The sequence below is a fragment of the Ooceraea biroi genome, chromosome 4, assembly GCF_003672135.1.
Source record: "Ooceraea biroi isolate clonal line C1 chromosome 4, Obir_v5.4, whole genome shotgun sequence".
In the NCBI taxonomy this organism is placed as follows: domain Eukaryota; kingdom Metazoa; phylum Arthropoda; class Insecta; order Hymenoptera; family Formicidae; genus Ooceraea; species Ooceraea biroi.
Window position 1 is genome coordinate 1,785,555 of NC_039509.1, and position 26,376 is coordinate 1,811,930.

Consider the following 26,376-nt stretch of genomic DNA (forward strand, 5'->3'; position numbering starts at 1 on the left):
TTTTTTGTTTCCGTCAAAACGTCGTACGTATATAGTCAAGTGCGCTACCCCTCCTGCTCCTCTCCGTACATCCTTAATGTTGATACGAGAGAAGGAATGACAATAATTGGCGATTAACTGACACCGTCTGGATAGTTTTTTGCAGCCTCCTGTACACTAACCCTCTGTCAATCACTTTGATTTGTTATATAGTGTTTTCCCCTTCTACTTCTTCTCTTTTCTTTCAGTGGAGCTTCCATGTGAAATAAAACTCCGTGGATCCCAGGACAAAACGTTTCAGGAAGCTGGTGTCCGTTTAAGATTATTGAAAAACTCTCGGAGATTCAGTCATCAATTTCGATCTCTCTAGTTTCGGTTAACGTATCATTTTTAATCTAGAATGAATTATTTTTCCAATGGAACCATCAATAATAAACTTTCAAATATTCGCAAGAACGAAAGATCATCGTCAATTGTAGAACGGTTTATCGTAGAAAGCCATTCTCGAGAGTAGAAATCACGTTGTCGTCGTCTTGTCACTGTTATGTCAACGTAACGCTACATATTCTTATATTGGTTTTAGAAGGAGCAACGTACACTGACTGCCGCAGAAGTGGACTGTCATATATATTAAATGTATATGGAGGAGACAGCTTGAGACGAGTACGTTGACATGAGCGTGACATGATGACGCTGTTACGCAAATTGTGCAACGGTCGAAGATTCTCAAACGGACGCTCCAGCTCGAGATTGCTGCTAACGCATATTGGCCTGGAAGTGTTTCTCTGTTGTGTGTGTATTTTCGTGTGTGAAAGGGGGCATTATATTTATTTTACTTGATATCTAGGTAGGTAGGTAGGTGAAATCAATTTCAGCGTCTTATATCCTAAAAGTTACCTACGACAACCGAAAAAGTAACGTCCCAGAAAAGGGAGAATTCGTTCAGGGCGCGTACCTGCGTTCTCTTCAGCATTTCGAGAGCTTGCTCGCACACCGCACTCGCTCGCCAACCGTGATATCAAAAGAGCTACACAGATCGTCCACTCAGAGGATTCTAAATCGATGACGATGAGAATGTACAGTGAGATATACAGAGGCGCGGGTCTTGAACGAGGAGCACGGCTCCTCGTCTAGTCTTGTCGCGATTGGTATCGCTGGGTAGAGGCCAGTGATCCGTCGTCGCGATCGTAAATTGCATCACAATGCCAGCAAAGAAGGATCACGCGTAATATTTCTCTTCAAAATGAAATAAATAAACTGTGTGTAGAGTTTTATAGACATAGTTTAGTATAGTTTTACGTTTGATCGAATAAAATGCACCACTATAAGACTGGACAAGATTGCCTTCGATTCAATAATACTGATCGCAATGACGAATCCGAAGCTTCAAAAACGAGCATACCGCATCGCGTGATCCTATCCTGCCCGCGTTCGATCGACGCGTCGCTATTTTATTGTGTCTATTAATCGATCGATTGGATCGCTAGCGCTTCTTGGTCTGGACCGTGCGCGAAAGGGACGAGGATCGCAGATGGCTCGTTCGAACGTTCTAACGCGAGATACACAATGAGTTTTTCCGTTCGCGTGAAAGTCAGTACAGATGCGTTTTAAGTGATTGTATCTAAACGTCTAACGATGATAAGTAAAAATGCTTACTCCTCCTTCTCTGCCTTTTCTTCTCTCTCCCTCTCTTTCTCTTTCTTTCTTTGACTTTGTACCGTAATTATAAGTCGACAAGCTTCTCTTCCTCCTTTCTACTTTTCTTCTTATAACTTATCTTTCTTCTTCGAGGATCTTTTTTTCTTCTTCTTTCTTTCTTTCTCATTTTCTCTCTTTGCTTTCTTGAACCCGCAAGACATTCTATATCGGTGCTTCCATAAATTCTCTCTCTCTCTCTCTCTCTCTCTCTCTCTTTTATGCCTATAATCAATTATAAGTCCGTAACAAATATGTATACTTTCTCGCTCGCGCGAAAGAACTATACACGGCTATATTATAGAGATTATCGAGATCGTAACGCATGGGACAACCGAGGAAACACATAACGATCGCGACACACGAGAGACACACACTCGCTACGACGTTTTGGTGCCCGTTATCAACGTCCGTGGCAACATGGGTAACTTTGGGTATCAGTCTTTTTTCTTCACATTGCCTGAATCGAGATTGCAAATCGGGGATATGGATTCGTGGATATAATCGTAGATACAGTGCTAAGTTGAAAAGGAGAGCGAGGGTGTAAGGGACCGAAAAAGCATAAACGAAACCGATGCGTGTAGAAAACGTGCTTCAGAGGAACGATCACTTCGGTCTCTGTTTGATCCTATCAACTTGATTACGAATTCTCGGCGAAATTAATTTCGCGAGAGGCGAATGGAATCTTCGTTGCACGTGATTACGTATGGTAGGTCGAGGGGCTCGTTTCGCGTATTGCAAAAAAGACGCGATCAACCCTCAACTCATCGATCATTCGGTGTCACGTCAGTAAATACGATCAGTCGATCGAATTCGTGGGACACATATAAAATTCGTAATCAAGTTCTATTGCTTCGTTTTATCACACGGCATTCGCGGCCAATAAAAAGCGACGAGGGAAAAGAAATGAAAAAAAAATTTCAACGCTCGAATGCCGCTATTCTGTCGTGATACTTTTGATTCGGACAGATTCATTCGATGCGGGTGTAGTCGATCGTGCACAAGCTTGCTCGGCGAGGAGAGCACCGCGTCAGGGAGAGCACACGTCCGTTGTCTCGATAATTAATCTCTATGTGTATCTTAATTTACAGCGTTTGCGATCACTTTTCTTACGATTTAATTAGAATATTGCTTCTCGGTAGCCTTTGCTTTCCAGTCTTAGTAGAGTTACGTATGAAAAGCTTCGATGAGGCGACAAGCCGAGTGCGAGTCGTAAAACAGCTACTGCGATCTGCACGCAGGCATAATTGCGCGATAAAACGAAAAGTGAGCTATTTTTACTTGAATAATATGTTTCCCGACTTTAGCGCTAAGGATATTTCACTTTGGTCCATGATGACGTATACATAAAGTTTCCGTCACGCGTCGCAGCATCGCTTCCTTCGATGCCGAAGAGTCGAAGTGTCAGGTTTGCGTCGCGTTGCTCTTCTGGACATCGCCACGTTGGCTCTGTCACTTCCATCTGTGGACAGTGTCGACGTCCCAAATTTTACCCACGTGCAATTGCAACGTTTTTATGCGCGATATATTCTCTCTGATAATTATTAAAGGCCGTACGCGCGATGGAGGTGACAGAGTTGAGCCGCGATCCCGAATTTGCTGAAGACTCGCTTTGCCATCGAGAGGGAGAAACGATCATCCCCCCGCGCGGTGCTCTTCTCTTCTCAGGAGATCTCGTCTCGCCGTGTATCCTCGCCGTGTCGCCGGGAGGTACACGGGGAGCGAGTACACGCGCAAGGACAGGCCGCAAGTGATAACAATTAGATGCAAGATCGCGCTCTGAGAGAGAATGATATGACGGTGATCCCGGTGTAAATGACGCCGAACGACTCGACCGGTGGATCCGGAAAGGATTTGTCGCTCTTCCTCCGCCGTGTCTTTGTTTTTTTTTGTTCTCGCTAAAGATACCTTGGCGAAAGAAAACAATCGAAGGTAAAGATATTTTGTACAAAATACGATACAAGTAGCGATGTAACAACACTTTGCAATAGTTAAATATATATATGTATATATGTATGTATATATATATATGTATATCTGTATATGCATATGTATATATGTATATCCCGTTTATCCTTTAATACGCGTACACGCTACGGATCTCCCGCTCCATCTTGCCTGTCTCTCTTTCTCTCCCTTTCTCTCTCTCTCTCTCTCTCTCTCTCTCTCTCTCTCGTACGCACGCACCCACACACATGAAACACGCACTCTCTCTTGCGCACAATTATGATATATAGTTGTCGTTCAACGCGACCGACTTGCTCGCCCCGATCGAAAGATCGAGTAGTGTTTCGCATTTCTGCGTTTCATTGGTGTCTGCCATCACACGGTGTCCCGTGTCGCCTTCGATTCGTTTGTCGCACCGTTCGGAACAGCCCGACGATAAACGGCCTCGTCCGTCGTTCATCCCCCGGACGTCGTCTTCGAACCGATCTGCTCGATCCTTTCGATCGACCCCGGAAAACGGTTCCGATTCTGATTGCGCTCGTCCGAGCTCGGCCGAGGATGCGAGGATCAAGATCTCTCTCGTGGTCGCGGACGCGACAATCCCGCGCGCCCGCGCGGGTCCACCCAAAGAGATGCTGGGGGCAGAAGCAGGAATACTGGGGGGGGGAGGGATGGATCGGGGATACGCGAAGAAGGAAAAAGGAGGCTTCCAGTCATACACACACACGGGAACAAGAGAAAATTGTCAAGACGAGAGATCGTCATCGTTTATTCGTGTATGCGCCGCCTCGGCTCTCTTTCTCTCGATATAGCGTGCGCGCGCGCGCTTTCATTTTCACGAGGAAAAAAAGAACAGCTATAGAATTATCGATTAGAGATATGATCATTGCATTTGTGTGCTGCTGGGTGAGACGGTTCTCCAAGGCACACCCATGCCGTTGTCGCGTTCTCACTCCTACATGGCGATATGATTAAAAGTTCCCTCTTCCTAAATGTCGGCTTCCACCCAATCTCTCTATCTCTCTCTCTCTCTCTCTCTCTTTCCTTTCTGGGGTTACCTTAGTTATTAATGCTGGATACTGCTCTTATGAGACTCGATTCTGCGTCGCGATAGAGGTTTACTCTAAAAACCGAACGGCGCTCCGAATAATCCGCGAGATTCGAAGAGGACGAAGAGAGACTGGAAGAAACAAGTCGCGCGGTTACGCGATTCGTGAGACGCGATGTCCGCGAGTACGTTTCGTAGATTAGCAATCAGTGGTTCCATTCTGGCATATATTGATTATCTCGTGTATACACATCGGGAGATTCTGCAACAGTATCGGTGGGCGAACGTCCGACTATCTTTTTAGCGGATCATCCGATTGGGGATCCTACCGTCGCGCGAAGTAGAAGACATAGGCGAAGTTGAAGAAGAAGAAGAACAAGAACAAGAACAAGAAAAGTTTGGAAAAGAAGATTAACAAGAAGTTCTGATAAATCTCGTACGCGTCTCTTGTCTCTTCTCAATCGATGGGATCGTCGTCATTGTCTTGATTCTTAGCGTGAATCTCTCAACTCCCGTTTCCGACTTCGAACAGTCTCCACTAAACATCCTTCTTCCCGTCCTCGGTCGCGAAGCTTGCCTTCGATCGATACTTATCCAGCGATCATATTTATCTCTTCTCTTGCAGCAATTATTAACGATATATAATAGCAAACAGCAGCAGCAGCAGCAATGCCGGCATTCGTTCTTCGCTTCGTCTGCCCAGCGGCAATATCCTGGCGAAATCGTGCTTCTTATCATATCAGTGTCTTCCACCGCGGGGAACAACGCTCAGTCATAATACTGATTTACACGATTCGTCATTGAGATTTATCTCGCGCGTCAAACGCGAACGTCGAGCGCGAGAAGGAAGAAACGGGAACGACAACGCGTCATTACCATCATCATCATGACCATTGTCTTCAACGTCGTCATTATCGTCATTATTATCGTCATCATCAGCAGCAGCATCGTCGTCATCGTCGTCACGCTGTCGACGATCGGTCCTTCTCACTTGCCCAATCCGAACTTCATGAAGATCAACTCCTTGCCCTTGGACAGTATGTCACCACCAGCGCTCGCGCCCGCCATCTCGGTGAACTTCTGCATCAGGTTCGGGCCGGTGCTCTGTTGCTGCGGCTGCTGCTGCTGTCCCTGCGCCGTGTTAGGCTTGGACTGCGCCGTCGGCAATACCGTCGGAATTCCCCTCATCGGTTTGCTAGTGCTCTGAGGACCACCAAGCTGCATCCCAGGACCTTGTGGATTCTGCTGCGAAAATAGGCCCGGTTGCTGTTGCTGCTGGAACTGCTGCTGCGGTTGTTGTTGATAACCTGGAACCTGCGGTTGCTGCTGGTACGGCTGATTTGGCTGTTGCTGCTGATACGGCTGATTCAGCTGCTGCTGGCCCAGATAGTCCTGCTGCTGTTGCTGGAGATGCTGCCCGGGGCCCTGCATACCTGGCATGTTACTACCAGCGACCCGATTGACCACGCCGCCCCTCCCCTTCCCCTAAGAACAAAGAGATGTGGTGAGTCAAACGCGATTTCTTCTCGCATCGTGAAAATTGTTTCGTTTCTCGCTGCTGTCGAAAAAATTAATAAACTCCATAAACTCCGTGCCTACTTTTCGCCTAACTCGCTATCACGTTCTATATTATTACTTTTGTTAGGGTCGCTTCTGCGAGAGACGAGACTATATTCTATTATTCGAAAGATTCTACGATTCGCTAACAGTAATAAATTGTCGATAACTCGTAGGAGAGCGTCATCTTTATTCTATACCAGTCTACGTGGCGTAAAATAACTTGGCAGGGAAAATAAATGATGAGAATCGTCAATATATGATGCGTATGGATGGTCCGAAAAAGATGAAATAAAGATAAGACGGAACTTCATGAAGATTTTCAGTGTCTTAAACGTAGCGACATCAATCTTGTAGAATATGTGTCAGTGTGAGACATTCACGCAAAGACAGTCCGTTGAAGCAAGAAATATATGTTTTCAACTGCGACGATTTTTATCGATGCGACAAGAAAAGCCAGGTAAGACGATGCCACGGCATGCCAGACTATTTAAAGCGCTTGCACGGCACATTAACACGAACACACATAAACTCATATGCCACGTCCGGCACATGTGTTTTGCAACAAAGCGCGATTCACGCTTGCAAAATCGCAAACGGACTAAGCACATAACTATAATAAGCACGATGCAAAAACGCTAGGTCGACGGTTGTCAGATATTTCTAGTCAAAATAGCCTTTTACATATTCTTTTCAGCTCGCAGTAATATTCAAAAACTTGAAAGTTTAAGAGATCGCTTTAAATCATTAATTTCTTTTTTGCTTTAAACTATATTTTATACTCATGCAAAAATCAAAGATAATTCAATATTTGTAGCAAGAATAATTAGAGTCGCGAGTCCAAGCTGATGGTAAAGCACAAAGAGAGATGTACGCATGCAAGAATGCATGGTTACATAGTTTCTTGCAAAATTTTATGTATTTTATGTAATCTCTATTAATTGATATCTCCTTTTACACGTTACGTTAAAAATTTTTTAAAAATGTGTCCAATTCAATCATATATTTCAAAAAAGAAACAATAAAAGAACATTATTTTTGACTTGAAATCCCAGACTTTGAATTGAATAAAGTACTTCGTTCTCTTAATTTTCTACAAAAGAGAAAACTGGTCGTAAATTCACGACTTGTCAGTTGTGAAAACCTCGATGTACCTGAATAAAGTGGATGTGTGAAGACAAAAGCACGCGCATTTGAAGAAGACATGAGAGAGAAAGAAAGAGAGAAATAGAAACAGACAGAAAGCGCACGAAGAAATCCTTGGAAGAGGAGCGAGCTCACCTGTTGTTGAAGGTGGGGCGGTACGGGACCTTGCTGATGGGCACCCATGACACCGCCGCCGGATGGCAAGTGACTGGGCCCATGCTGATTGGACGTGGTTACGGTCGTGTAGCTGTGGTGATTCGCTTGTTGGTAGGCTAGATGCGGTGGATTGTTTTGATGTTGTAGTTGATGTTGTTGGTTGTTCATTAGTGGTGATGGTTGTTGTTGTAGTTGTCTAGAGTCTAAGTGACAGACAGGGACAGACACAGGCACAATGCAGGCATCTAGCAACAGAGAAGAGAACAGAACCGTGTTGTCATTTATGGCGCATTTATCTTTTACTTTTTTTCTTTTCTTTTTCTTTTTCGAGTCGATCAAGCATGCCGAGTATATACTTTATGATTCCGCGTTGTACTTTTTTTTTCACTCGCACCGATATCAATCAGTTAGGTCATTCGAATCGCGCGTAGTAGTTTCGTTACTATTTCGCGAGGTCCCGTAAGTCACGCAAATTTCATCGGGCACGACATTGCCATTCGTTTCCCCAGATCGTTTTTGGATGAAAGTTGCGAGCGTCGCCGATCTCTGCGTCAGATCGATCGCGGGCAAACAGAGAGAGTCAATGTAATCGTAAATGGCCAGCATGACAACACGACACGAACGACAATCATGTGACACGACGACCATCGATCAGTTCAGGCACACAGAAACAGATCATGTCGGTATAAAGTAAACTGTTATATACCACAGCAACATGATCGTGTGTATATAATCAGTCGATAAAATATATATAGTGTAAATATAATACGTATGTATAATATATAGACAGAGAGAATAGGACAGATACGTAGAGTAATAGTAACAGAGGCAGATAGTGCCCGGAGAGAAAAAAAATATACAAATATACGTATATGTATATTAGATATACTTAATAGAAGACACTGAAAGCAGCTTGGTGTTTCATTGCATATATAAATATATATATATATATATATATATATATATATATATAATCTATATATCGTCGTGTGTATGACAGCACGTGTTCCCTTGGACATCAATTCATCAATTCTCTTATATGTACATGTGATACGAAAACCTTTTATTGGTGTACACTTGCAACGTGACGGTTTTGGCAGCAATTTTGAACGTTGTTAAATGCCTACAGTGACGTGTATACTGTGTCTTATTGGAAAACTGTGTCCACACCATGTGCGTATCTGAAGCGACACAACGAGCCCTTTGTCAAGGCGCAAGTATCGATCGTTGAACACGCATTTTGATTTTCGCCTAATTAATACGCCGCATGCTCACTCGGCTCGAATTGCATATCGATTCGGATTCGCCAGATTGCGTAACGCTGATAATAAATCTCTGGTGTGACCCTTCTGCCTGTCGTCTGGCACATCTGGTTTCGTGTCTTGTGTTGCTTGCCGTTTGCATTTCCGTTCTCCACACCGACGCAACGTTACCGTCCTTCGAGCTTAAATTTCGCGAATTTAAACGAGATACGGCTGTACTATATGTACTAGATAGTATACACTTTTAGCTTGATCGATTTGACCATTTCGACGGAATCGCGTCGCGTCGGTGTAAAGGCGCACGTCAACAACCCCTCGAGCCAGTTTCAACGTCCCGTGTTCCGCCTCGGATCACGTGAGAAGAACAAATCGATATGCGATGGTATCACAGTAATCTTACAGCGGGCAACCAATCGCTTCTAGCTTTTAGTAATCTGGTAATACGCTTGAAAACTACATGAAAAACGAAATAAAAATTTCGCCAAATCTTCTTAAATTTCGGGAACGTCGAACGATATCGATATTCACACAGAGGAAAAGAACTTTGCTGTCGTAATAGTCTTGTAACCATTGCTACATATTTGACGTGAAAGCACACAATCAAATTTTGTTATCAAAACCAATTGTTCGTCATTATAAGAGAATCGGTTTTGTTTTTGTCAGTAAAATAAAAAAATCTTGCCGAATAAATTAATTTGTAGAAAAATCAATATGTTGCAGCGAAATCATTACTGCTATCGATGGCAAATTAATTTAAATCAGTAAGTGAAAATTATTTAAAAATTATTTAAAAATCAATAAGCGAAATTATTTGCAAATTCGGCAAAATTATTTCCCATAGAATGAAATAGGTATTCTGAACAATTGTTTCAACGTAACAAAATTTGTTAAGGCGACGTGAGGTGAGCTGTGCCAGCAAACTTTCTTCTCCGTGCAGAACACATTGTCGTCTTGGCTTGAGGAGCTATCTGTCCCCCGACAATCAGCATTGTAAGGGAGATTCGATGTACACGATGACTGATTTTATTTACCTTTGCCACGACGATGACCGGCTGGGGGTGGTTCCCGTGGAGGCGGGGGCGGCCCTCTTGCACCCGGTCCCTGGCTCTGACCGCCTGGTCGTCTGCTACCTTGCGGCGGTTGCCCTTGATTTTGCCCGGGTGCTTCGGTGAGGAAGTTACTTGGCACCAAACCTCGCACACCATTCAACTCGCCCATATAAAAGCCATCATCGTCCATGTCGCCATAGACGTAAATCTCGTTTCCAGTTTGGAACGTTAATTCGACTTGCTGTAAAATTGGAAAAAAAGATTTATAGTAGATTAAATTATACTAATAAGTAAAATTAATAATATATGAATTATATTGTATAAGTACTCAATGACAATTAATAGTTCTTAAAGTTTCAAGATTCGAAATATTACGATGAAAATCTTACAGCATCAACATTAGGAGACAATTCATGAGGATCGTAATCGTAGAGGGCTATCATCTTCTTCACGGGCATGCTCGCATAAATATCCCCCCATCTTTCGCTCTGCGTGGGTCCTCTTCTACCGGGCTGGGCTTGACCTGGCGGATCTTTAAGTTCCTCCACCATGTTGTAAGGAACATATCCTCGTCTACCGCGACACTCGCCCCAGTAGAAACCATCGGCATCTTTCTCGCCGAACACCTATAAAATGAGACATTATAAGATTTCCTTCATACAAGAGAAAATTATCAAAATAAAATTTAATTAATAATAAATAGACAGAGAGAGAGAGAGAGAGAGAGAGAGAGAGAGAGAGAGAGAGAGAGAGAGAGAGAGAGAGAGGAGAAGAAAGAAATGCTACAAGAGAAATGATAATCGGTACCTTGATGGTATCGCCTTCCGAAAATGGTAATTCCTCTTCGCAGGCATCTGGATTTGGCGACATGGTTGTGGGATCGTAGTTGAATAGCGCCACGAACCATCGTTGTCTCTTGCTCATCTGTTGAGCTCCGCCCGGTGGGTGGCCCGCGCCACCTTGAGCTTGCGCTCGTCCAGCGCGATAAATCGGTCCCCTGCCCCTTTGAGACCCTGAGTAACGTCAAAAGAAAAATTTCCGGGAGAATAAAATTGTCAGATTTTTTTCAAGGAAGACAGTTTCCTATTATAAAGCAATGATCGTATATGTGACAATACCCGTTTGGTCATAATAAGGATCTTGAGGTCTTCCGCTGGGTCCGCCCATACCGAGTGACCTGTGTGTTCCAGGTGGGCCGTGAGGATCCATTTGGGGAGCATATCGATGATGCGGGGCTTGATGTTGCGGTGGCAGCCCCCGTCTTCGAGTAGGATCATCCTCCTCGCTGTAATTTGCCTCACTTGCGGAATCCTTGATGACTTCTGGAATACCTATCGTCATAATCACGGAGTTAAGTGGCAACAACTACATGATCCTAACAGAGGAATTTGGGTTTTGCAAAGGAAAACATCTATGATCGGAAGAAACCCAGGTTTCCTCCGTATATCCCATCGTACGCTTCTGTATACTTGCCCATCTGAGGAAGGCTCTGTCCGGGATAGATCTCCTTGTCGGAGAGATTCTCGTCCGTCTCGATGATGACCTGACCATGGGCATCCACTCTGTTGCCGACATGTCGTCGCATGTGCGAAGGCATGGGTGCATTTGGATATCGCTGACCCACGCCGCCGGGCATGCGATGACGATTCGGATCATCCTGGGGTGCCATGCCAGGGGGCTGTTGCTGTTGCCGTTGGTCCATCATATGTGGAGGTCCAACATGCGGCGGCACATGGCCGGTAGGACCTCCGCGCAGCACACTGCAGGGTATTGCCGTGGCACAACTATCACCCGACTGACTCTCCCTGCTCTTAGTTCTGACCGTGATGTGTTTCGGATTGAGGCCCATAAGCTTATGTATGTCGACAAGCGCGTGGTCGCCGGTGGGGCTGTCGACGTCGGTGACCTTCTTACCATCGGCGTATACCGCGTAACCGGTGACGGCCGAACCGTTTAGGGCAACAGGCTGCCAGGTCACTAGCAAAGTGCCGTCCTGCGGTCCAGCCTCCACCTGAAAATTACATAACATCGTGTATTACTGATAATACTCATTAAAAATCATATTCATATTAAAACAAAAATTTCAAAAGTTTCAGGTTTAAAAATATGGATGTGAAGAGATAACGTTATTGACCTGGATATCGACCGGAGGATCCGGCAATCCCTTAGATAACGTTTTAAAGTGGACGTGGCAGGCCAGATTGTTTGCCGCCTGGGCGTTTTGGTCCTCAAAGTGTGTCGCACGCAGGTTCTTCGCCTTGACGGTCACCCTATATATTGTCGACGGAGCTAGGCCGGTGATAGTGTGCCTGTAGACACCCGGTTTTACAGTTCTCACTTCCACGTTGTTCACACATACGACGTGCTGATGGTTACTGTTGCTGGGTAGCCAGGATATCACAGCGCTAGTCGCCGAGACGTTCGATGCCTTGACGGCGGTCGGGCCCAATGCGACGTCCTTACCGATCACCATCGTGCAGGCGGCATCACGTGACGTTCTTCTCGAATGCGTGACTGAACGCACACTTATTCTATGCGACTGTATCGACACGAAAAGACAGGTTTAATAGTGAAGATAAATTAAGATATGGATATATGCTCGATTACTTCGGTATAATCCTAGTAACATTTTCATACGAACCCGAGTGGAATCGACTCCCTCCACTAAAGCTCTGGTCCTCTCGGTGGCTTTCACGGTGACCTTCAGCACGCCGTCCACGTAAACGTGATAGGACTCCAGCTGGTGCGTGTTCTCGGGCGCAGTCCATCCGATCAGCACGCTCTTGTTAAGTTGCCGCTCGAGGGTGAGATGCTGCGGCGCCGGAACTAGGTCCGAAAACATGTAGACTTCTTCAGGAGGAAAAGACAAAGACAAAGCCTAGCTGTAGCTAAGGATATCTCAACTATTGTCTATCTCTCTAAGCCAGCCTAAGTCCAGTCAACACTTAACACAGTGCAATTCGATTTGGTTCTCTGCGCGTTTTCCCCTCGCTTACCCTCTGACTACAATACTCACTCCGTGAGATTGTGGCGTGGATGTTTATACTCGTGTAACACATGCAAGTTTTCCTGTTCTGAATTAACATCGTGCAACAAATAGGGGACTAGAAGAAGCGGAGGAACACTGCACATTTTGAAGAATAATTTCATATTATTTAAGGGATATTAAATGTTGTATTAAAAAACAGAAGACACAACATTGCAAATACACATTAAACGGGATCGACAAACTACAAGTTTCTTTTTAAATGTAATACAGCTTCTGCATCACGATCACTCATTACATTGAACAAATTTATTCAAGACACAGCTACAAGCAGACCTGATCGCCACTTTTTCTAAAATCATCAATCGATCCAAGTACCAAGTATGTCGGGTTATTTACTGGATTGTCATGGATTTATTATATTATAATTATACGTTTAATTCAACATTAGGAGCATGCGTCATGCAGTATCTTGCAAAGTATCGTAGCGAAATGGTGAAGCTTACTAACCTGGTGGTTCTTGCTCATCCTCCTCTGCGATATTGTCAAGTTCCACGTACAATTCCGCTTGGCGGTTTCGGTTACCCTCTTCCAACGCGGCTAATTCTAAATCGATATCCTGTAGGTAGCACTAAAATAGGTAAAGAATTAGAGTAATTATTATTGCCTCTTATATAATTGATTTTAATATTCTTTTATTAAACTCTAATAATTTTTATTATCTCTGTGTATATTCTGGTATCACACTAATCACGTTGTTGAGAAAGTATAAAAATAGAACGCAGAAACAAGTCTTCTCGTTAGGTACCTCGTTAGCTCTCAGATTGCTCACTTGAGGAATATTCGTTGAGACGGAGTCGTCCACATCCCGGAGGCCGAGGACAGCTTGATGGAACTCCAACAAATCATCACCGATCAATTTCTGCACGAAATTGGCCGGCACCAGGCCGCGTCTACCGTCCAGTGTCTCCGCGTCCAGAAAGCCTTCCTCATCGGGTTGACCCCAGACCAGAAGGTAATCACCACCCTGGACAGGCAACTCCGCTTCCGGATTCGCGTTTGGGGAATGTTGGAACGGCTCGTAGCTGAAGCGGGCTATGTAAACGTAACATCTGCCCTTGCCGGGCACATCTAGCATGTCCACTTGCCCCTCAGACATGATGTCCTCCGTGTTGGTCAGTCGGTCCAGCGGGTTCGTCAGTATACTCGTGGGTATTTTCGGCATTTGTCTAGGACCCATGTAATGGTGGCCGGTCGCGGTACCGGGCGCGGTCGGCGAGCTGGCGCGCAAGCTCTGCTGGATCTGCTGGATGATTGCCTGCTGCTGAAGCTGATTGGCCTGCGACTGGGCGGAAAGTTGCTGCATCGCGTGCAGAGGATCGCCTATTGCTTGTAACAAACTTCCCGAACTGGTACCTGATGATACGATAAACATTATGTGAGAACAATTAATTAACTAATTACAAATTATTCTGTTTGAAGTACGTGTGTATTCTTTTATGTTAAAAATGTTTTATTAATAATATCGTAAATTAAACAGTTCAGCAATGATTCAACTGATTTTGTGATTCTGACCTGAGCTTACGCCCGACGTCCCGAAAGCGTTGGTCCCGACGGTAGTGGAGTAGGTCGATCCACTCGTGGCGAATGTGCTTTGACCAGTGGAGAAAGGAAGAACAGATTGGGGTACGCTCGTAAGGCCCCCGAGGGTAGAATGAAAGGAAGGTGTGGTAGAATACAACGGTAGCGAGGACAGTGTGGTCTGTGTGATGTTCGTTTGCGGTACGGTGTAATTGTGAGGCGGCAATTGGGTGTTGTAGCTGGTCGCGCCCGTGCTGTAAGTCCCGTTCGGATGCGACGCCAAGGACAAACTAGGATATGTCGTTGCCTGCACGCGATGAAAATCAATCTCAATTATTACGAGTCTTTTAATCTTCTTCGTAATTTTTGATAACAGCAATTTTATGACACTATTAAAATTCAATGTCTTTCAATGTTGCAGTTTCAAAGTGCAATAATTAGCATTAAACCATGATTGTTAGACTATATAGACAAGTGTTTTCTAAGTATAATCCATTTTATATCTCCAATTCTCTAAAACTTAATTATTTCGCTCGTAAAAAAATCATCACGCTTAAATAAGTGAGGACGTACCTGTTGACTGCCGTTCAACTGATAATTCTGGGCGGTCTGAGCAGGCTGTGTGTAATGAGGTATTACGCTCTGGCTGGCCGATGTCAGGTACGTAGTTGAGGCCGGATGTGGTGGTTGTTGAGGCTGCTGTTGCTGCTGCGACGGCTGTGGTTGCTGAAGCGGCTGCTGATACGTCTGCGTATGTGGATAACTTTCCTGATACTGATTGCTCGTGAAGTGTGTGTGCGTTTGTTGCTGCTGCTTTTGGGACGACAGAGCACTTTGGGGGTGGGAACTCGACATCTCGTGCGGTTGCGATTGATACTGCTGGATCTTCTGTTGGAAAGCGGGCTGCGATTGGCTGGTGGAGAGTGACGGCGCCGGCGGTATCGGTTCACTGTAATGATAGGGTGGTCCATTCGGTGTCAGCGGAGGGCAACCAGGCATCATTGGCGTTAACGGCATCGGCGAGCCTGCATACTGCATCAAGTAGATTAAATTCATTAATCTTCAGTGAGTCATTTGTTATATTTCAAGAAATTAACATTTCTTCGATTCTCTTTTATTAATGAAACGCAATCACTGAGTGATTAGAAGCAGATCACATACGTGACTCATTTGAGTAGGTATCCCGAGGTTGAGAGCGTGCGGATGAGGTGGATGTTGATGCTGGCCTAGGTTGGGAAGATTTTCCGAGCTGGACCGAAGGATGCCTTGAGTAGCCGACGGTTGTTGCGTGGTTATCGCGTCCCGCGTGTGATCCAAGTCGTGTAACATTCTGCTGGCACTGAATTTGTTTCGTCGTTGTTAATCATCGTTAATGCGAAGTTTACACTTTGCTCGAACATCACTTTTGTTTCGATGTTCTTTATTAAAAAAAAATTTGTTCTCTCAATTAGCACGTACCTATTGTCTTGCTCGATCTTGGCGATGATTATATCGATTTCGGAGCCTGCCGGTGGCCAAGTGGACGTCGGGATATTGGCGGATGTGACGTGCCCTGCGACTGGTCCTCTGCTGCGCGCACGTCTCAGAGTGGTCAGCTCCAGCGCCAGTTCCTCATGCTTCACCATCTGCAGCTCGGTCTTTTTGTCGAGCTCCCTGATCTTCGATTGCAAGGCTTCGATCGACTCTGGGCCTTGATAGCGTCCTGCTATCTTCTCCCGCAGTTGGTTCTGTGCGTCCGCATGCTGCCTCTCCAGTTCCGCTCGCCGAGCTTCCGTCTCCCGCATTTGCTAAACACATCGATCGTATAATTGGCATGGTGCGCAAAGGGATTTCTCAATGTGCCATCGATGCATCCTCTTTAGCGCGTAATTGACGTTTCACGATAATAACTGGGTACGTAGACACGTTAGTGGTTTATTGGCAGTATCTCAATTAATGAAGACTATTTGTACAGACGATCCGTTATCTCGGATCATGTAATAATAAATCTTAAATGATAGATGCCTAATGGTGAATCCTACACGTAGATATACTTTTATGTACGAATAATTTAAATTACGTTTTAAAAATTTCATAAATTAAATAAAATTAATTAAATAAAATTAAATGTATCGCGACAACATTTTAATTGCATTTCAACATCAATGGATTTAAAGCCACATGGTAAGCCAATAAAGTGCTATTTAATACTTTGAAGCTTAATATGCAACGTTTCTAAAATTAATTTTGTGCTGTCATCTAACAAAACGTTCCAGGACGGAACTAACGAGAATGAAAAAAATCTGATCTGATCGGTTTGATTTTTGCAATCGCGAGTCTCCGCTCTTAATAACCCGGAGCTACGCCTGGTTGGATATGCGAGTCGCGACAAGAATGTTACGTTTGTAATGAGGGGGCTTTTGTGCTCCGATTGCCCGAAGGTGTGCAGAACCGATCTCCCGGTCGTATGTAATCTAGCAAAAATCTTTTGCGAAAAAACGGAATCAGAAAATAAGCGGATGAAATACCAATAGGTCACACACACACATAGTCTCCTCTCATTAATAGCTTTTAATTAGCTGGCAATTATGGTGCGACACCGATCGTTCCGTAATCCGCAAAATTTCGCTCATCTTCACGAGATTAATTGCCTAATTATATAAATTGCGAGGGTAAACTGTTGTCGCCCAGGTCGGTATTAATTTCTTAACGCACAGATTTCTGCGGTCTACTTTCAAGCGATGTACGTACAGGAGACATAAATTTCAGCCTCTAACAAAGTTTAAGTGGCGTATTTTACGCGCGGCGAGGCCGCGAATGAAAGTTCCCACGAGAGTGAGCAATCACGACCGGAACGCATTAATAAAAACTTTTGTTTTTCATATTATGCGAGCTTTATCGAGTATCCGCGAGTACCGCGCCGAGAATGAAAGAGAGCTTTTCACTGACCGTAGTTCATTGTCGATGGTTTACACATAACTTTCACACGTGTACGTGGGTGTTTTATGTGTATGTACGTGTGTGTATTGATTACATGCATATTACCTCTCCACGTAATCTGCTTTAATTTCAAGGACTTTCGGTTTGCGACGAGCGCACGCACACGTTTTACAATCGCAAATTTGTTAATACCGCGACATAAGATCTTCAATTTTTGGTAATCATGAAATATCATCTTGCTGCTCAATCTCCATTTCAAGAATTCAGGATTAAAGATTCCATCGGTTCTGTTCTGAATTTTTAATTTAAAATCTTTCTTCTTAATTCAAAAAATAGCACGCGAAGAAGAGTTATAAAATTAACGAGCAATCAATAGCAATAATTTCTAAAATAGATGTAAGGATCAAACATAATATTGTAAATTATAAAAATTTGACAGAATTAAATGGACAGAGATGATGTCTGTAATTTATAATAAAATATATAAGAAATCTGTGGTATTTTACAAATTTATATCCATCGTGCATTTCATCTTTCTTTTATTCTTAGATGACCTACATATACTCTGTATTATTTCCAATCTATTCATTTTATATTGCATTACATTGCAGAGTAATGAACCGTGACTGTATTACGATACTTTGAAATAAAACGAGAACTCACCTCCAGGATGGACTCGAGAACTGCGTCCTGCATGATGGTGGTTCTCGTGGAGGTGGTAGCTCCGAGAGCGGATCCGGTACCCTGCAGCTGCGGAGCGTGAGGTGCCGTGGAAGCGCCACCTCCAACACCACAGCACTGCAACATCCCTGAAGTCTGAGACCCTCGCCAGTCTTTATCGCGGCCGGTCCCTATCGATCTAGTGTGTGTGTCTAGGAGCTATCTTAATTAATTGGGTGGCCCTTGCGCGGCTTTGCCGAGCCGCGTCGCGCACCACATGACAATCCCGCACACGCCTAACAGTGTGACCCTAGTGCAGTGCGGGAAAGGGGATTCTTATTTCTCTCGGCGCGTGCGAGCCCCCGCGTCACGAACGTGCCGGAAGTTGCGTGCTCTCGCAGCCCTCAGAAACGAGGGGGAGCCCTCGCGCTTAAGGGGTACCAGCGCTCTTTCGCGTCGAATCGGCTGATTCACAGTTAGGTATGGGGTCATCCTAGGAGAAAACGAACGTATGGCAGAAGGGTTCTTAATTTGTCTGTCAACGAGTGGCCAATTCGCCACTGTTTTCTCATCTTCAAGGCACCGAGAATGTAACGAGTACGTGGTTAACGACTATGTGCTCATCAACGACACAACAATTTCAACAAGTTGTGAAACATTTAGTTTACGCGTAATTGGCAACTTCGTTTTTTTTTTTATTGTTTTAAATGGTATGGTGAAGTCTGTGTCAGATCTTTTATAGGAGGCTCTTCAAGTCCTTTAAAACTTCTGAAACTTTTCTTTGAGAAGAAAGTGACAAATCTGACAAAGAACTCGACTAGATGAAATAAATAGCACAATTGGGTGACAATTGGAAACTATTATAAAATAAAAACTATCTCGCTAATGCCGCCACACTAGTTGTGGCTTAGCAATCTAGAAGAAAATTTCAAAAAATTAAGCAGCGCTTCACGATGCAGATATCGAGCCACTATCAACTCATCGGAAACTCTTAAATTTATTACGAAAATTTCATCAACACGGTCATCGGCAACAGGTACTCGGGCGTGAGACCCGATCGAGCTTGTAATCAGTTTGCGGAAATCCTCAGTTTGGTCCGTAACTTTATGGCTGATGATCGCTCATCCCTGGCGCCGCAATGAGCCCGACCGACCGCGAATACGTACTTTATACCAATGGATGACGCAGAGACTAATTGTTAACTACAGCGAGTTATTATCAGCTGTACGATATATGGTATGCTTCGTGTTAACGCGTCGCGTGCGGCCAAGTGCTCGATCGCGGTTTTCACGCGAAAAGTTGCCGCGATTGAGACCCACACACACACACACACACACACATACACATACACACGCACATGCACCATACATACGCAATACACGTAGACAAGTGTATACGCCGCACTCGGCAGAGAGAATCTTGTTAAACGCGCACATTAACGAGAGTGACATGTGTCTCATCCGAGGCTGCAGTTAGCGATTTTACGCGCACCGTGATTTCGCGCCCCCATTCCTTCATTTCATTATGTTGCGCCCGTGTAATGAAATTAAAGCGCAGTCAATCTGGTCCCCTCAATAAAATCGCACGCGGATTATTTCGACATTGAACCTTTTTATTTCCGATCGCCGGGGATTGAATGTTACTTAACTCTGCGATATCGCATTTATCAGTCCTTCCACTTCCACTTCGCGTGAGCACTACAAAAAAAAACGCGTAATCCGCGTATGATTCATTCAATGAAAAATTCGTCGAAGAGAGAGAAATTGTATAAATATTTCCAATTAATATTACGCGTGATTGAAATGGTGAAGCGGCATATTTTTTATATTTGAGAGACCGACGGTGGAATAATTTAATTTATGAGAAAACAGTGAAAAAGAGATTAAACGCGGACACTATCGTTACTTTCGACGGAATTAAACGAAACAGGCATAATAGCGGGTAATGCGCTTGTAAGAGACCACTCTTTTACACGCGTGATACAGTAAACAATGAAGTGCGAAAGGAAAATATTTCACCAGATGCAACCTCGCTATTTCATCCTCTCATTTTTTCGCTCCTCTCATATCATTTTCCTATTAACATGATATAATAATGACTCTCTCTCTCTATTTCTCTCTCAGGCACGTTTTCATCCCCTGATACATTTAATAGCTGCGCATCCTCACTCTTTGTTCATCCATCCTCTGACACTAACAAACACAGCGAATCCGATGATCAGGAAATTATCCGCTTTTCTAACACGCAAATTCATTGCGTCGGTGAACAATCAGCGCTGCTGACATGTACGTATATAACTACGCGCGTACAAAGGACTCCATTAAAATGCGATGACTCAAACGATGAATTAAAGAATCAATTAATAAATCAGAAGGCCTGTTACCCGTGATAACGGGATATTGCGAGAAATCCAACTACGCTAACATTCGAAATGGAACGAAAGAGAAAGCTCGTAGACATTATGCCACATTATTACGACATTTCATCACCGATCGCGTGCTCAGTCCTGTGAGAAAAATTGCCGAACCCCTGACAGAACTGTTCCCGCCCTTCCATTCACGCGTCGCGACTTAATGCCGGATTCCTGTGTTAGTGCCGAATTATCGATCTTATTCCACCGCACGCGGTTCAGTTCTCTCTCCTGCGGCTTAGGTAAATACATCTTATCGCGCCGTTACTTCGTGGTTACTTTGTTCTTCGCGGCCTGGCACACTCCGCCTGCTCAGTTTATTAACCCTTTGACCACCAATATATACTCGGACCACTCGTCGGAGGTGGACGATTGATTAAAATTCACGTTCGATTGAACAGCGTCGCAGGCTTGATAAAACCCGACCAGCAAAAGTTGATAAATGACGGATTATTGTGAAAGAGAAAGAGATCCATTCTCGGAGGAAGAATTATGATAGATCTCTCAGCATTGGAATTCGAGAAGAATGCGTAACTTACGATTGACTCTCACATTTACGAGCTCTAATATTCCAAGATATCTACCCCTTGCGCTAATAAGCACGTTTGCTTCTTTTGCGCTTACGAGATATATCTGTTTATAAATAAGGTACGTAGTAACAACTTTGGAATGTTCCCCGTTAAAAGTTTCTTCGACGAGACGAGGCTTGATACTTCCAGATGCTTAGACACGAGCTTAGAGTAAGTCGTCGCGGGGATCAATACCGCAAATTTCATGGGCCTGATAACGACACAAGTCGTGCGAAATTGCGTGCGGAAGCAAATACAGCCGATTTCGTCGTAACGAAGCAACTGAGGGAGTAGTTGGAGTCACGATATAGGCGGGCAAAGATGTGCGAAGTTGCGGTCAGTGAAAAAAGTCGAAGGTGGACGGACCAAGTACAAGATAAGGCAAAAATACAGACAGCGAGGGGAGAGAGAAGGAGAGAGACAGAGACATAGACGGAAACAGAAGTAAGACGACGGCAAGAAATCCTACCGAGTGCTGGCTGGCTAGCTGGACTACGTTCAAAGTGCGGACGAGAAGTATAAACGTGAACGGACGAGTTGAACGATATCGAGGCGATATCGAGAGATACCACGATGGCGGACGAGATAGCGACTGATACGCGAAGATAAGCGGGCGGAAAGATACTCTGGTCGAGTCCGAAACGGGAAGGCGCTCGAGGAAGTCACGTTCGATCGCCGTTCGTGCGAGAGGGAGATCCCGTCGACGCCGCACTTCCGGTCATCCGGATTGTCAGTCTTCGGTGGATAACACGGAAGACCTCAGCGGCCGCTTTTGCGAACTCGTGAACAATCGGACGCCGCTGTTTGACGTTCAGCTTAAGATCGGATCCTTCGCACAATCGAACCGGAAGTTGCGATGGTGTCGAAGAGGGGCAGCTCGCGGCCGAGGATGATCAGAATAGGGAACGAGGAGCACCAGACTCTGCGATTTTCCCAGCGGGGGCACGACTCGTGTGGCCACGGCACTGCTTATTGATCTCACTAAAGGGCGAAAGGTACGTAGCGTACATGTGCACCTAGTGCGCACCGGACACTACTGCACGGCAGGCACGTAATGCAACCACTGTCACGAGCAGCGGCGATGATGACGGCACGACGACGACGACGGGGGTGGCAGTAGCGGCGGCGGCGGCGGTGGAGGCGGCGGAGGTGGTGGCGACAGCGGCCGCGGTGGCGGTACAGGAAGAGCATCACCCCAGCGCGCGCGCGCGGATGGACGTACCTCTCGCGACGTTCCGCTCGCGTTCGTGGCAGGAATGAGCGTTCGCTCATTTCGCGTTCGGTGCCTCGATCATCGAACGTCGCACCGGTGTCACGATCGATGAGGCTTCTCTCTTCATTTCTCCCACACAACGTTTGATTCGTTCACTGGTCACTCATCCATCACTCGTTTCTTCGCTCTCACCCACTGACTCACTCACTCACTCATTCTTCTCTCTTTCCTTCCCTCTTTTTTCGCGCTCACCCTCATTCTCGCACTCGACTCGCACCAGTTTCTCCACTCTACCTCCTCTCGCTCTTTCCGTAGTTGGGGCGACACTTACGATGACCGAATCGAAGGGATTGTGGCAGGCCAGGGCTGCTGCTGCTGATGAGCGAACTCTCCTCGGGACTCGCCAAGCTTTTTCACTCGGCTATCATCCCGTACAACCCCCAAGATCTGGCTCGGCCGTGGAAGGCAGGCAGGGCTGCTAAAGTCGGGGGTAGGGGGCGATGGTGGTGGTCGCCTGCCGCCGTCGGCGAGTGATGTTGGTAGGGGTAAAGCGGCTCGTGTGGGACGGAGGTGTACCCCCGTACGGGGTACGGGGGATGACGAGCAAGAGAGCACGGGGGTAGTCGAAGGCAGAGGGCAGGCGCGCGCGCCAGGATGCGAGAAGCGTCGAAGGGGTGGTTGCTTGGCGAGACGCCCAGCGGGAGGGGAGAGGAAGCTCCCGTCACCACCAGATATGGGTCACTTGGCGATCGATGCCGATATAGAGTCGCTGTATCGCCGGCGTCGCGCACGATCTCTCTTACGTCACTTCTCGCGCGCTCGCTCACTCGCTCGCTCGTTCTCTCGTTGACCAAGAGGAACGGGTGGCGGTGGCGGTGGTGGTGGTGGTCCTCAGCTCTCAAGAGAATGCGTGCTTCACGCTCGGTTCAATCGTTCGATCGCACGTTTGCTCGCACCGTTCGCTCCGCTCGTGACATTATCTCGGGGGTGCGGGGGCGGTCGGCCGCGAGGAACCGCGCGCGCGGCGTTAAAGGGTGTGCGATCGACCGCGCCAAACATGGCGGCACCACCACCCCGGCGGCCGATACCCTGGAAGTCTAGTGACTTGGCGAAATGGTTCTTCGCGCGGCTACACGGGGGTGTAGCTTTCACAAAAGGCCAATCAATACGCAGGAGGTGATCCTACGATATCTCCACTCTCCTTCTCCCCTTTTGTCCTTCTTCATCTTTCCTTTCTCCGGTCCTCCCGGTCTTTTTTACCTGTCGCCGTTTTCTCCCGCCATCAGCCCTCCACTGCTTCTCGCCTCTTCCTCCTCCGCCTCCTCATTTCCACCGCCCACATTTATTTCATTTATCTAGCTCTGTTCCTTGACTCCCTCCCATTCGTTTCATTCTGACCCGTCGTGCTTTCTCCTCTCGTGCAACTTTTCCGCGCGAACGAGCCATCGGCCATCGCGAAAAGTCACGAAGGCAGGAAGAGGTGGGGATCCGCGAAGTTTCGGGGAAGTAGTCTAATTTTAACACGACATTGTACGCACGCACGCACGCACGTACGTCTGTCCAAAACTCCCGCGAGTGAGGGTGGCAATGTCTCTCTCGCGGTCGAAAACGACGTCGTGGAATCAGCAGGAACGTGCCAACTTCGTTTCTCGAAGATTCTGAATATTCTTCCTGTCAGTCAGAAATTTTACCTAAAACGGTGCGTCTTCTGATTATTTATGGATAATGTGCAGAATAATTATTCTGATCATTGTTCAATAATATGTAAGCATCATTCTCCATCCACTTTAATAATCTGTAATGAATTGATGGCCTGAAACAGCTTAATTGATCAGATTCACGAAAAATATATTTAAAAAATACACTATTGAATATATGACGATAATTTTAATAAAGCTAATGATAAACTGAGAGTTTCATCGCATTGCCATACAGTCTACGAAATTTACTTTTTAGTTCTTACAAAATCGTTATATCATTAAGTAAATCATATATTTAAATAAACAATAGCTCCAATTCATCAGCTTCTGCTTTTAATCATCGGAGATATCGATAAAATACAAGCCTACAAGTAAATACATGGAATTTATATGAGAAAGGATATTTCTCCCTCACAAAACGCAGAAACCGGTCGCGTCGCGACGCCAATGGACGTCACTGCGATTCAGGACTCGATGCGACCCTGCGCAGGCGTTTGGTGACGTCATCGGGTCTAAGGGGCGTTATACGCTTATCAATGAACGTACGACGCCTACGGCGAGTATCTGTTCTCCAGCCCGCCGGCGAACACACCCTCCCGACCGAGCCTCCCTTACTTCGCCCTTGTAGCCGCGTGCCCTACGTGCTCATTCTCTCGCCACGCTACCTGATCGCCGTTCATCGGCCAGGTGTGCAAGCGGAAAAATAAAAGTTCATCTACAGCATTGCGCATCTCCTCCGCAAACGTGGAATCCAGCCAATGTAAATGCGGAGAAGACTGTCTGGCTCAATTTTCTTATACAATTTTTTTCATAAAAATTGATTATGAAATCTGATCATTGTTGTAAATTAAAGCTTCCCCCTAACCTTGTGGGATAGTAAGATTTCTAATCAGTTTAAAATTAATGTACATATGAAATTATTTTCCTCCTATTTCATACATATTTTATTGTCTAGACTATTTTTTTTATACAAAATTAATAAATATATTAAATAGTTTTGCAAATATGATGACGTTTGTTTATGCAAATTACTGAATGAGAAAAACACTTATCATATTCGACGATCGCGTTGACTGTGCAACTTCAGCGGAGAAAAAGTTCGCCCGATCAAGGATACCCGCCAGTCCGCACACGCTTTCCCTTTCACATTTTTTTTTCTCCTGAAGGAAACGATCGTGTTGACATGTTTTGTTAGAACCGCAGACGCCGGCATGTGAGCACTTTCGGCATGCTGTAGTCGATCAATTTTCTCGAACCGCAATCTGGAAAATAAGAAGAAAGACCAAATTTATTTATTTCCAACATATCTATCTTCTGTGAAGAAATTGTCTGCTATGGAAAAACCACATTAGCAAAAGTAAAATTGTTCCTGAAAGACAAAGGCATAAAGAAGAAATTCATAAAATTTTAATTCGCACCAAGCCCAAAGTAATTTTACTAGCTTTCTTTTGTAAGTGTTTGATAAACATGTGAATGAACAGATCCGTTTCTAGTATCTTGAAAGAATTTCATAATCAAGTAATCAATCTGTGCATTTCAAAATATGATGAAACGAGTCTGACCCAACTCTTTCTTTGATCGTCATACCTCGTTGCTCTCACCCACCATTTGCCTCTCCATTACATAAGAGGCAACCGGTTTTGGTACATGTAAACGTCAGTATTTTTTTTACTACACGAGCCGCTGCAATATCCGATGACTATCGGTGCGAGTCACAGAACGTATTTTGCAGTCCTCGCGAACGGCAGTCGCATGCGGTGCATTTAATCGTTTGAGATTGTAGTCTGCGATGCGAAGTGTTAAGTGTTGATATAATTAGTGCAATCAGTCATTTAATATTTTTGCGGATAAGAAACACATTATTTAAAAACAAAATATAATTTTTATATACAATTTGTAAAATAGTCCTACATAATATAAAAAAGCTGATTGTGTTGAAGTGCGTGTAAATGAATAATTTATCTTTTTCTTTTTAACTGAAAAGTGTAAAAGTGTAACAGTGAACTGATTCCGTGAACACCGCAATTAATCAATTTCGAAAAGAAAAGTAGTTTTAAAAGCAATTGACGAAAGTATCGGTGTTTCTTCGATTTTCCTCAGGTATTTTTTGGAGTTGAAAATTGTTTTATGTAATTTGCAACATTTATCGCATTAGAACGTTGGAGATTAATATTATCCTATTTAAAGCTATTATAAAAACATTTTATGTTAATCTAAATTATATTTTCCGTCATAGAATTTCCATTTCTGTAATTATAATAAAACGATGTTTCATATGAAAAATGTAATAAATATAAGCACAAACGTGCAAGCAAATAAACAAATAATACGTAAAATTTAATATATTACGACACTGGTTTTGCAATTAAAGCAGTAAGATATAGAGAAGAGCAATTTTAATTATAACCCGGATATTGCGAATGCGCAGCACACGCGCGCGCATACACGTATAAATAATTATTACTCTCTCAAGTGAAATTGCAGCAGCTATTCGTAAAC

General features: G+C 44.8%; 2 protein-coding genes and 1 long non-coding RNA gene across 16 annotated transcripts in view; 1 reads left to right on the forward strand and 2 right to left on the reverse strand.

Annotated features, from left to right (window-relative positions):
* On the reverse strand, window positions 1-22,656 carry LOC105283834 (RIMS-binding protein 2). Of its 11 annotated transcripts, none has more exons than XM_011346912.3 (17): window positions 21,973-22,100; window positions 17,989-18,123; window positions 15,865-16,193; window positions 15,568-15,745; window positions 14,980-15,438; window positions 14,401-14,713; window positions 13,658-14,241; window positions 13,336-13,456; window positions 12,481-12,689; window positions 11,974-12,378; window positions 11,313-11,850; window positions 10,958-11,170; window positions 10,647-10,852; window positions 10,229-10,465; window positions 9,822-10,080; window positions 7,508-7,773; window positions 1-6,154 (listed from the first exon to the last, which is right to left on the reverse strand). In XM_011346912.3, the coding sequence occupies exons 2-17, from the start codon at window positions 18,019-18,021 to the stop codon at window positions 5,657-5,659; spliced, it is 4,848 nt and encodes a 1,615-aa protein (XP_011345214.1). In that variant the 5' UTR covers window positions 18,022-18,123; window positions 21,973-22,100; the 3' UTR covers window positions 1-5,656. The 11 variants fall into 11 exon arrangements, with proteins under 11 accessions (XP_011345214.1, XP_011345206.1, XP_011345213.1 ...); XM_011346904.3 differs by having other exon boundaries at window positions 17,989-18,197; XM_011346911.3 differs by lacking the exon at window positions 21,973-22,100 and adding an exon at window positions 22,509-22,656 and having other exon boundaries at window positions 12-6,154.
* Window positions 18,488-26,376, forward strand: part of LOC105283835 (alpha-tocopherol transfer protein-like) — an 11,454-nt gene continuing 3,565 nt past the window's right edge. Inside the window, exon 1 of one of the 4 annotated variants that reach the window (XM_011346919.3) lies at window positions 18,488-21,959. Coding sequence is in view for 1 of the 4 variants with exons in the window: in XM_026968822.1 (XP_026824623.1) it covers window positions 23,235-23,353 (119 nt within the window). In the remaining 3 variants the exon portion in view is untranslated. Of the gene's footprint in view, window positions 21,960-23,107; window positions 23,354-23,743; window positions 23,877-25,321; window positions 25,978-26,376 lie in introns of those variants that run through there. The other 3 variants (XM_026968822.1, XM_011346917.3, XM_011346918.3) reach the window with 3 other exon arrangements.
* Window positions 23,430-26,376, reverse strand: part of LOC105283837 — a 6,608-nt gene continuing 3,661 nt past the window's right edge. Inside the window, exon 2 of the long non-coding RNA XR_894754.3 lies at window positions 23,430-25,139. This is a non-coding gene — a long non-coding RNA (uncharacterized LOC105283837). The remainder of the gene's footprint in view (window positions 25,140-26,376) is intronic.